This window comes from Mus caroli, unplaced genomic scaffold, assembly GCF_978045245.1.
Source record: "Mus caroli unplaced genomic scaffold, Mus_caroli_1 scaffold_6, whole genome shotgun sequence".
NCBI lineage: Eukaryota > Metazoa > Chordata > Mammalia > Rodentia > Muridae > Mus > Mus caroli.
This window is the reverse complement of record NW_028227261.1, coordinates 39,767,517-39,780,142: the sequence shown is the minus strand read 5'-3', so window position 1 is coordinate 39,780,142 and position 12,626 is coordinate 39,767,517. Positions and strand designations below refer to the sequence as shown.

At 41.7% G+C, this 12,626-nt stretch overlaps 1 protein-coding gene across 3 annotated transcripts in view; it reads left to right on the top strand.

The window, feature by feature from the left end:
* The window catches only part of Eif2b3 (eukaryotic translation initiation factor 2B subunit gamma), a 70,631-nt gene that overhangs the window by 27,904 nt on the left and 30,101 nt on the right, over window positions 1–12,626 (top strand). For all 3 annotated transcript variants that reach the window (XM_021160234.3, XM_029476762.2, XM_029476763.2), the window contains 2 exons: window positions 494–653; window positions 8,723–8,834. In XM_021160234.3, coding sequence (XP_021015893.1) covers window positions 494–653; window positions 8,723–8,834 — 272 coding nt within the window. The remainder of the gene's footprint in view (window positions 1–493; window positions 654–8,722; window positions 8,835–12,626) is intronic.

Below are 12,626 nucleotides of genomic sequence, written 5' to 3'. Positions count from 1 at the left end.
CAGTAAGTGTCCTTAACTGTTGAGCCATCTTTCCTGCCCCTGATTGTTTTATAAAGAATTTTTTCCCAAAGTCATAGAAATAGTGTGATGGGTTTCCAAACTATCCTAAAGGTCTGGTGTCAGAAGTGTCTCAGGACTGCCCATTAAGGTTCACAAGGGGGCAGCCGAGATTTCATATCCTGCCCTAGCACAATTCCATTAGGACAACCCTATTTATTTTATTTTATGTTTTTTTTTGTTTTGTTTTGTTTTCTGTTCAAAAGAGATTTGAAAATAATGTATGGTTTGCATATTTTTAAGTTATGATGTGCTTGTCTTTGATGTTGACTCTGTGTGTGTCTGTGTGAGTGTGTGTGAGAGTGTGTATGTGTGAGTGTGTGTGTGTGTGTGTGTGTGTGTGTGTGAGTGTGTGTGAGTGTGTGTCTGGGTCTGTGTGTGTGTATGTGTCTGTGTGTGTGTGAGTGATACTTACTTTTCTGTCTTCATTTGACAGACTGATGTGCTGGTCCTGAGCTGCGATCTGGTAACAGATGTGGCTTTACATGAGGTTGTGGACCTGTTCAGAGCTTATGATGCGTCACTGGCCATGCTAATGAGGAAAGGGCAAGAGAGTACAGAACCAGTTCCAGGTCAAAAGGGGAAAAAAAAACCAGGTAAGCTAATTACAATTTGTTGATTTGATAATAATTATTATTGTCATTCATCCTTTCATATGAGAAACATTTATCAGGAACCTACCATGTTCTGTAGATACTGTGCTAGGAGTTTACTACATGAAATCAAGATAGCCTCTGATGCTTAAATGTTTATAGCTATTAATTAAATTGTTGTATCCTTTTATATATGAAAAAGAGAGTTCAAAACTATTTGCATTCTATTTAAGTCTCAGATAATTGAATATTTGGCACCTGCTTCTCAATATCTGTCAGAAATCGGCCCTAGGACATGTGGATCCAAGCACACATGCATATCCATGCATACCAAACCTGTGGTACTCATCCTTATATATATAAATTGGTATATATAGTTCTGCCTGTCTTGCTACATAGCCTTTGTGTGTTCTAGAACTTGATATGCAGACCAGGATGTCCTCAAACCCACAGAACAGCAGTGTTCTTAACTGCTGAGCCATTACTCCAGCCAATCTGTAGTTTTAATATGGTGCTGGGCCCTGCACACGCTGCATACACTCTACCACTAAGCACAACCTGACCTTTACTTTCTTTTTAGATTTAGTTTTCTTCTTTATCAGAACTTTTGTTTTGTTTTATTTTGTTTTTTTTTTTTTGAGACAGGGTTTCTCTGTATAGCCCTGGCTGTCCTGGAACTCACTCTGTAGACCAGGCTGGCCTCGAACTCAGAAATCAGCCTGCCTCTGCCTCCCAAGTGCTGGGATTAAAGGCGGGAGCCACCATGCCCGGTTTATCAGAACTTTTTTTTTTTTTTTTTTAAAGATTTATTTATTTATTACATGTAAGTACACTGTAGCTGTCTTCAGACACTCCAGAAGAGGGCGCCAGATCTCGTTACGGATGGTTGTGAGCCACCATGTGGTTGCTGGGATTTGAACTCTGGACCTTCGGAAGAGCAGTCGGGTGCTCTTACCCACTGAGCCATCTCACCAGCCCCTTATCAGAACTTTTTAATTCAAGAAGTTCTATAATTATCCAAACTATGGTAGAATTAGGAACAGTCCTCCTTCTCCTCCTTCTAAGACAGCCATGTAGCTAATGTTTTTGGCATTTAGCTCAGTGTGTCCAGGTAGCTGTTGTTTCTTCACTTAGGAATTGTCTGTTAATCAACAGCTACTCAGGAACTTAAAGGTGTAGCTCTGTTACCATTCCCTCTGCTCAAACCCCATATAGTTTCCTCATTATAATAATCTCATTATTAACTAGATATTTAATGATTACATTACTATGACTATATGTAGTGTTCACAGCCATGTCTTGCACATTTTTCTTTCCTGCTCTTCTTTTCCTAAATCCTGACTTGTTTTATTGCTTCTGTTTTCCTTGTATGTATTGCAGCAGTTGTGTGAATATACTCTTAACTACATTTTAGCATATTAGGTAATGCTTCAGTTCAAATTATCTTCTTTTTTTTATTGAGACAGTCTCACTATGTAGCCCTGGCTGGCCTGGAACTCTATGTAGAACAGGCTGTCCTCTTACAGAGATCCACCTACCTGTGCTTCCCAAGTGCTTCCATGTTGGGTCTTTGTTTTGTTTTGTTTTTGATGCTGCTAAGAATCAACCCCCAGATCCAATTTATTAAATTGTCCCAAAGTCTTTTTGGCACATCTCAAGTCAGGAAATATAACAAACCCTTGCCACTTAGACCTACCTATTCTCCACGCCCCCCCCCCCCCCCCAGACAGGGTTTCTCTGTATATCCCTGGCTGTCCTGGAACTCACTCTGTAGACCAGGCTGGCCTCGAACTCACAGAGATCCGCCTGCCTCTATGTCCCAAAGTGCTGGGATTAAAGGCATGTGCCACCACTGCCTGGCAGACTTACCTATTCTTATTAGTCATGAGTTGGATATTTCCAGTATCTCCAAAAGGAATGAAAATCCCCCCCCCTCTCTCTCTCCCCCCCTCTCTCCCCCTCTCTCCCCCTTTCTCCCCCACCCCCACCCCCCCACCTCCTGGAACTCAGTCTGTTCTCCCAGACTGGTCTTGAACTCAGAGATCTGTCTGCTTCTGCCTCTTCAGTGTTGGGATTAAAGGCAGGTGCCACCACCACCCAGCTAACCGGCTCTTCATTATTGCAAATTACTTGTCACTTCTGCAGCCCTGTTTTGAGTTTCTGTCTTTGTCTCTGTCTCTCTCAAGTTTTAAAAAATTATTATTGTGCCAGGTGATGTGTGGCCCATGCCTTTCTTTAGTCTTAGCATTCAGGAGACAGAAGCAGCCAGATCTATGTGAGTTCCAGGTCAGCTGGTCTCTATAGAGAGTCCCAGGACAGCCAGGGCTAGGTAAAGAGACCTTGTGTCAAAAAAAAAAAAAAAAAAAAAAGGAAAAAGAAAAGAAAAGAAAAGAAAAGAAACTCTTTGAAATCCCTTATTTGGATTATTGGTGTCTAGTGCCTGCAGTAATCTGTCCTGACATCTCATACCCCAGGATTTTACATTAATGTTAACCTTTCAGAGCTCTTGTCTTTTGTTTATGTTTTCTTGTTGGTTTGTTTTTTGAGAGACTATGCCCAGCTTCTTGTGTTTTCTGAATCTTTTGTTGTCGTTGGGTTGATCTGGGTATTCTGTGTTGGGGTGTCGTTATATATAGTATGGGCTGTGGCCTTAAACTCAAGGAATTCTGCCTTGGCCTCCCAGGTGGAAGGATTACAAGGATACACCATCATGCCAGCCCTGAAGGGACTTTTCCTCATGAACATCATTGCTTGACTTGATGCTATGGGCTAGTCCACGTAGGTTTTGCCTCTGTGTATGTCTGTACACTATGTGCATGCTTGGTCCCTTGCAAAGAGAGCAGAGGACAGCTTCAGGTCCCTTGGGACTAGAGTTACAGGCGGCTGTTAGCCTTCTTGTGGATGATGAGAACAGAAGCAGGGTCCTCTCCAAGAGCAGCCAGTGCTCTTTACTTCTGAGCCATTTCTTCAGCTCCATCCAGCCTTACTCATATGTCACTGTTGAACTTTGGAACAGAGAGGGACTCTGTGGCTGCTTTCGTGCCTGTGGTTTCAGTGTTTCTGGCGGTTCCACCTCTTTTCTTTACTTCTGCTTTACTTCCTTCAAGGCTTTCATTCACTCTTTTGATTAATTTCTACTTTGCTTCAATTAGTTAATTAATTAATGAGGCAGAGATCCGCCTGCCTGTGCTTTGCCTTGTTCCCTACTTTACCTCTCTGTAGCTGATAGTCTCTGCTCTTGGCCCCTACCTCCTCTTGCAGTGTTCTTCAGACTTAGAGTTGCTTAGTATGTTTTCCTTTTCTAAGGAGCCTCAAGCATTGCTTCGATATCAGTATCATCTGCCATTGTCTGTAGATTCAAAACCCAGGTGCTCTCTCTCCATTGCACCATAGGAGCCTTCCTCTACCATCTTCTCTAATGGCCTGTTCAGGCTTTCAGGTGCCTGGTTCTAATATTCTGGAAGAGGCTGTGGTGCTGCTGTGACCACAGCTGTCATTCTTAACTCAGAGGCCGCCAGCTATCCCAGGACTGAGAAAGATACCTGGGTGCTCAGCTTCGAGAGCTGGGCTTCTCCTTGATTTAGTTCATCATCCAGGAGCCTGACTGTGACTTGTTTGCAAACAGCAGGTTCTGTGAGAGTGGAAACAGAAGCTACGAATGTCTCTGCAGCATTAGCATCAGCTATCCTCCTTTAGTCAGAGTTATTACTGCCTTGCAGTGGTGGCTCATGCCTTTACTCTTAGCATTTGAGAGACAGAGTCAAGGGGATCACTTGAGTTCCAGGCCAGCCTGGTCTAGAGTGAGTCCCAGGACAGCCAGGGTTCAACAAAGAAACCCTGAAACAGTCTGTCATGACTGTCCTGGAACTCACTCTGTAGACCAGGCTGGCCTCGAACTCACAGTGGTCCACCTGCCTTTGCCTCCCAAGTGCCGGGATCAAAGGTGTGCACCACCAGCACCTGGCTAGTCTGGTTTTTAAGTAGGGTTTTCTGTTGTTTTGTTGTTTTTTCTCGAGAAGGGGTTTCTCTGTGTAGCTGGCCTCAAACTCAGAAATCCTCCTGCCTCTGCCTCCCAAGAGCTGGGATTAAAGGTGTGTGCCACCACTGTCCTGCTTGGGTTTTCTGTTGTTTGGGACAGGGTTAGTGTGTTTTGCTGGCTGCCCTGGAACTCACTATGTAGGTAGGGCTGGCCTTGAAGTTGCTGTAGCCCCCTACCCTGTCTCCATACAGACATTATTACTTGTCTGTGCCATTGCTCCTGTTCGTATAATTTTGAATTGTTCTTAATTTGTATAGCTTGTTTGTATCTGTATAATGAGTAAATATTTACCCTATCTTTGCCTGGTTTTGGCATCAGGATCATGCTGACTTCATAAAATGGGTTAGAATTTTGAACGTGTAACTCTCTTTATGGAGTAGGAGTACAGTTTTACTCTTGGAATGAATAAAAACTGTAGAAAAGATAGAAACGTCAATCAGAGAAGTAAAAATCAAGTAGGAATATTTGAATGTGACATAATTTTTGAGAAATGAAAGTTCACAGTTTTACTTGTTTTCTCGGCCTTGTTTGTACAGTCTTGCTTCATGGGTAGACATTCTGGTTACCCATTCTGCTCCCAAGTGGAATTCACTTCGATAAAGCAAGACAGAAAAGAAGCCTCTCCAAGAGCCTATAATCTTTAGTCAGAGTTTCCGGTTACTATGGTAACAATAAAGAAACAATACAGGGAGGAAGGCCATGTGACAACAGAGCCAAAAATTGCCTGGCTGGAAATTATTGCTCTCAGGACATTCAAGTGATTCAAGGTTTTTGTGAGCCTAAGAACTGATAGGTTAAACACTCCAAGTTAGATCCAGAAACACCATCTTTCTATTCCTCTATTAAGTTGATAGCTCATAATTAGACAGTCACAAACTTTTCTCTAGTCTCAAATTGTCATGTAATGGATGAATTAATATATTTCAGAGCTGTGTGTGTGCCATTTGGAGTTTTCTTCAGAATTTAGATTCAAATTGACCATATTTGCTTTTCCTATAGATTTCACTAATTTTGATTTTTGGAAAGAACTGTATAATTTTTCCCTCGTTCAGATTCAAACACTGCATATGATGAGATGATCAGATACCATGTGATTGATGGTCTCAAGTGCTTCAACCAGAGCTAAATGTTACACAATTAACACTTTTTTGTAGATATACAAACAGCTACAGCCAACAGTGAAGCATACCAGGTATGGTAGTATGCAGCTGTAATCCCATCTCTCCAGAGGCTGAGACGGGACAGTCATGAGTTCAAGTCCAGCCTCGGTTATATATTGAGACATGTATGTGTATGTCAGTTACTTGCACACATGTACATGTGTAAAGGCCAGAAGTTAACATCATGTGTCTTCCCCTGCCCATCCCCCCTTTAAGGCATGATCTTTCACTGTACCTGAACCTGCTGTTATGCTAGACTGGGATCTCTTTGTCTTTGCCTCCACACCCAGTGCAGGAGTTAGAGACACACATGCTACCTTCCCCAGCTTTTATGTGGATACTGAGGATTGATCCAAACTCAAGTCCTCGTGCTTGCATAAAAGCACTTGATCCATTGAGCATAAGAGTAAGAATTTGTTTTATTTTTTTTCAAAAGATTTTTTTTTTAATATGAGTACACTGCAGCTGTCTTCAGATACACCAGACGAGGGCATCGGATTCCATTACAGATGGTTGTGAGCCACCATGTGGTTGCTCAGGACCTCTGGAAGAGCAGTCTCTTAACCGCTGAGCCATCTCTCCAGCCCTTCATTTTTTAACTTAAATTTTTGTTTGTTTGGGTTTTTTTTTTTCCCCCAAGACAGGGTCTCACTGTGTAGCTCTGGCTATCCTGGAATTTATTCTAGACTAAGCTGACCTTGAACTCACCTGCCTGTACCTCCAAAGTGCTGACATTAAAGGTGTGTGTCTATAGCAACTTAAATATTTTAATAGCTTGGTCGATAATAATATTATAAATTCTTTACATATGTTAACTCATATAATCATAACAAACCTATGTATTAATGACTATTAGTCCTATTTAACTGAAGAATAGAGGGTTTAATTAATGTACATATAAAGATATTTCTGTATGATTGTAAATATATAAAATATATGAGATTCATACCTCATGGGCTACCTTTAGAAGCCCAGCTCTTAATTGTTATACTATGTTTCTTCTGTGTCTACATGTCTTTAGATATACACACTGACCAGGTGGCAGTGGTGCACACCTTTGATTCCAGTGCTCAGAGGCAGAATCAGGTGAATCTCTGAGTTCGAGACCAGCCTGGACAGTCTATAGAACAAGTTCCAGGATAGTCAGGGCTACACAGAGAAACCCTGTCTCAAAAAAAAAAAAAAAAAAAAACACCGCTGGTCATGATGGTGCATGCCTTTAATCCCAGCACTCGGGAGGCAGAGGCAGGTGAATTTCTGAGTTTGAGGCCAGCCTGGTCTACAGAGTGAGTTCCAGGACAGCCAAGGTTACACAGAGAAACCCTGTCTCGAAAAACAAAAAACAAAAATACCACCAAAAGACACACACACAAAAAAAGAAATACACACTGTATAGATGCTAACGTGAATATTTGTGATGTATGTGCATGCGTGCGTTTTCTGTGTTCCTGTGTTTGTGCACCTGCATTTGGTGGCCAGAGGTCAATATTAGACCTCTTCTACAATCACTCCACCTTGTGTTTTAGACAGAATCTTTGTTGAGCCTGCGGCTCTGTGATTCAGCTAGAGGAGTTGGCCAGCAAGCCCCAGAGAGCTCTGGGGTCACAAGTGCACACCATCTTCCCATGATTGCTAGGGATCAAACTCAGATCCTCATATGCACCAAGCACATGACTCTCCAGCCAAGAAGCACATATTATTAAGTTTCCAACAATGTGTTAGAGTTATAGGAAATAGAAAGCAATAATAAATCGAGCTTTGAGGTATTTATATTGTGATGGAGGGGGGAATGCACCATATCATATAAATAATTTCATAGTGGATATGTAGTTAATCTTGATTGACTATGGATAATCTTAAATAATAGAATTCCTACTTTCATAGAGAGCAGCCCTATAGCTTATTATGACCTAGATTATTTGGAAAGAGAGTATTCCTTGCTGTGGTTTCTGTGAGATGCAGTAGACAGATAAGTCATCTGCTTTTTTAACTGGATTGTATGGGGACTGTCCCACTTTTGGACCTTTGCTGCTGTCTCTCAAACTGAAGTCCTCATGCATGCTAGACAAATATTCTACCACTGAGTACCCCAACCTCTTTCATTTCTTAGGCTGACCTTGACTTTGAGGTCTTTTAAGTTTTTCAGATACCAGTATTAGAGGCATGCGTCATCATGCCTACCTCTTAACTTTTTGTTTTTGAAATAATTTCATGTTTATGAAGTGGTTTAAAATATAGCAGTTTGCCAGAATAGTGCAAAGAACTTATATATCCTTTATCTAGATTTTCCAATTTTTAACATTTGCGTTTTCTCTCTCTCTCATATAAAACTGTATTATTTGGGAACAACTTGAAAATAAGTTGTGACTGAGTGCACTCTTTTTTTGTTTGTTTGTTTGGTTTTTCAAGACAGGGTTTCTCTGTGTAGCCCTGGCTGTCCCTGGAACTCACTTTGTAGACCAGGCTGGCCTCAAACTCAGAAATCCACCTGCCTCTGCCTCCCAAGTGCTGGGATTAAAGACGTGTGCCACCATTGCCCAGCGAGTGCACTCTTTTAAATGAGTATGTGTGAACCACCCCTCCCCTAGAAAACAGTCCCTTAAAACCAGAAATTGCACTGCTACAGTACTTTAGTCTATTTATTCAAAGTTTACCAGTTTACCTAATGATACCCTTCAGAGCAATATAAACATATTTGACCCTTGTGCTGTATGTAATCTTTGTAGTATGTGACATGGTGCTCATCGTGACCCTCCTCCTATCACAGGCCTACTTGATTCTAAGAGTCCTCTAAGCTCTCTACCCTGTCCCTGATTAGACATGCAAGCAGGACAAATGGCTTGATTTGATTTTCTTTCTTTTATATGATTCAGTGGAGCAGCGTGACTTCATTGGAGTGGACAGCACAGGAAAAAGGCTGCTCTTTATGGCTAATGAAGCAGACTTGGATGAAGAGCTGGTCATTAAGGGATCCATCCTGCAGAAGTAAGCCCTAGGGATTGACTTCTTGGCAGCTCTCCCTTTCTTGAAACCAAATAAAACCACCCACCATGGGAAAGTAGGAACGAAAACTAGATTATACTGTGTGAAATGGAGAAAAGTATGTGAATGCTATCCCCTGAGACAGGATCCCAGCTTCCCTTCACGGCATGCACTTAGCGTTCCTTGTGTCTTTTCTTACCAAGGTAGAGCCAAGTCCTGCACTGAAGTAGAGCAAAGTGTCTGTGGGGAGAGCAAGGACTGACCTTCTGACAGCGTTAGAGAGCCTCCTTTTAAAGATGTGCTAGAAAGCACATAGCATAGTCCATCATCTGTGGTGTTAGTGTGACCATGTTTTTAGGAAACAAAAGCCCCAGGAGGTTCACATCTGGGGAATATGAACTCTTATCTCACTAAGCACAATTCCATATTCTTTCCCTACCCATCTAATAACAATTCTACTTTGTCAGTTAATTTGAGTAATTTACATATCTTCTATAAGTGAAATCCTATATACTTATATGTTTGTGGTTGACGTAAAGTATATAGAACTTCCTAATCACATCACATCCTAGTAATGGGTTCATTCTATATACTACTTTATTTATTTTGACATTTACTCATTTTTATTTTTTTATGTGTACGGACATTTTTCCTGCATGTTTGTCTGGGCACTGTGTACATGTGCTTATGAAAACTAGAGGGGGACATCAGATCTCCTAGAACCAGGGTTACCAATGGTTGTGAGACACTATGTGGGTGCTAGGAATAGAACCTGGGTCCTCTACAAAAGCAGCAATTATTCCTAGCCACTGAGCTCTCTCCAGCCCCTCCATCTCCATCTTACAGACCAGGATTACCCAACAAACGCCTCTTGTTTTCATTATCTTTGTTTTGTATCTTGTTTTTCCTCCTTGGGTGCTTGCACATGGTGTCTGGTTTCTTTTGTTGGGTTAATTTTTTTCTTTTCTTAAATAGAAAAGCAAAATTGGGGTCAGTGGCCAAAATCTGGTGATAGGATATGTTATCTTTATTATAATCCTTTATTTTGAATATAATTTTTGTTTTATTATTATTTTGTGAACATGTGTATTCATGTGGGTATGATGTGTGTGCTTTGGCATGAATGCCATGGCGTGCCTGTGGAGGCAGAGGGCAGTGTGCTGAGTTGGTTCTCTCATTCCGCCTTTGGGTGAGTTCTAGAGATTGAACTCAGGTGGTCAGGCTTGCTAGCAGGCACCTTACCCACTGAGCCTCTTTCTCGCCTGCCCTTTATGTAAATTCTGCATCTGTCACTCTCACAGCTTCTTGTTCCCCTCTTGGCATGGCATGCTGTCTGAAGAGCAGCTGGGCAGTCATCTGGACCAATAAGAATGCCGTCTTTCCTCAGGCACACTGTCAAATGCCTTAATTCCAGCACTTGAGACGCAGAGGCAGGCAGGTAGAGCTATCTATTCAAGGCCAGTGGGGTCTACTTAGTGAGCTCCAGGTTTAATATAAAGATACTGTATGGAAACTGAGTCCTCAAAATCCATTAAGACAACAATAAAGGGATTTTTAAAAGGTGTAAATCCAGAATGCTAAAGAAAATCAGTTTCTCTAAGCTTAGGTTTATGCAACTGAATGTGAGTTTATAGTTATTCTCTAGAGAATCTCCATTTTATTTCTGACAAGCATGTGTTTTTAATAGATCAAAAGTGTAAGGTATTTGTGCCAAATATTTAATAAGAAAATCATGATGCTCTTCCCACAATGTTATGTGGTTCACTTTTAAATTCTAGGGGTCAAGGGTGGTTTTTTGTTTTTTTTCCAGAAAGGGTAATAAACATTTAAAAACAAGCTTTTAAAGATATCTTTTTAAATGAAATAAATGTTCACAAGTTTATCTTGGAAAGTTTAGGCAGTTGTATCTGGGGAGACAAGGACATTTGTCAAGACTACAAAAAACATGGCCAAATCTATTTTGAGGACTAAAGTTAGTGGGGAAAAAATGGTTTAAAATTCAATTGTTTCATTTGTGGAAAGTCTTGAAATTCTTATCTAAATTAGGAGTATCCCTATTGATACATGACCAGTCCCAATTCCAAAATATTTCTCTCATTTTATGATTAGGATAGGTAACATATAAGGACATCTTTTTAAGCCAAAATTTGCCAATTGTGGTAGCACCTTTAAACCCAGCACCCAGGAGGCAGAGGCAGAGGCAGGTGGGTCTCTGTGAATTCAAGGCCAGCCTGAATAAGAGCTGAACATAGAGCTTCAGAATAACCAGGGCTCCATAATGTAACCTTGTCTCAGCAACAACAAAAAGAAGGAAAAAGAAAACGCTAAAATCAATAGCACTGGACTTTTGCTCTTATTTTTCCATATTTTTTTTTTCAATTCTGTAAGGAAACTTGGCTATGAGAACTCTCTTGTCTTCAGACATGACTACATGAGCTGGCGAGTGCAAGGGTCGTCTTCCAACCTCTGCCTGTGTGGTTCATCATGTTGCCAGTTCGATAGTGTTGAGTCTTCAGTAGTACAATCAGCTTGTTCTTAGCTTTCTCTTTAAGATTCTGTTTTCTTGGATATACTGAATCTGTTACCACCCTTCCTCTGTGGTCTAGCTTCCAAAATGTGTAGTCCTGGACTTTGTTCTTGTAGGTTTATATTTTTAAATTAAAAATAAACAAATAGCTGGTTAGTGGAGGTATATACCTTTAATAGAAGCACTCAGGGAACAAAGGCAAGAGGATCTCTGAGTTCGAGGCCAGCCTGATCTACAGAGTGAGTTCCAGGACAGCCAGGGCTATACAGAGAAACCCTGTCTCGAAAACCAAACAAAACAGGAAACCTTCACTACCATTTTCAGTACACAGTGATTAGTGACTGGTCGGTCCTCACCCAGGACTGTCTTCCTTCGCTCCTCTTCTCCATCCTCCCGCTCCTCCTCTGCTCCTTTCGTCTCTCTTCTCTGTGACTATCTTACACTAGTGTCCATCCTCCTCCTCCCTCCTTTCCATTTCTTCCTTCTTCATTTAGTCTAGCTCCCCCTCATAGCCTTACTTATTCTTGCATATCTACTCGTGCAGCCTTGAGTGTTCATTTTTCCATATAATATGTGAGGAAGAGTTATTAATTTTTTGTATTGTGTTGTGCACACTTGCCATAACATGCATGTGGAAGTCAGAGGACAACTTTTGGGAGTGGATTCTCTCCTTTCACCGTTTAAATTCTAGGGTTCAAATTTGGGTCATTGGGCTTGGTAACAAGCTTCCTTCCCCACCCCCAACCTCCTCACCCCATCCCCATCCTCCCCACCCCATCCCCAACCTCCCCACCCTACCCCTGCCTCTGGTGCTGGGAGATAAACCCTAGGCCTTGTGCAAGCTCTCCACCCCTGAGCTGTATCCCTAGCCCAACCCTCAATTTTTAGTTACTTTGTACATCTGTTTTGTCGACTATTACATAGAGCTTTTGGGGGGTACTCTTGGTTCTGGCATAAATTGTCATCATTATAAATTCACAGTTCCATCTTGATTGAACCCTCAAACCCACACTACAGTCTAGCCTGTCTCTGCTGGACCAGCCTTCCTTCCATTCCTCCCAGCAACTGCTTTCAGCCTTCAGTCTGTACTAAGGGAAGCTATTGCTGCTGCTGCTCCTTCTCAGGGGAAATCCTACCAAGTGACAGATTTCCTGGCTTCTGCTCTGACTATACACTCACCCTCACGCAGACTCTCCTGCACTTCTGTTCCTGAAGCCTTGGAGGAAGAAGTTGAGGGACCTCCTTTCTTCCCTCAGGCCTCTTACTCC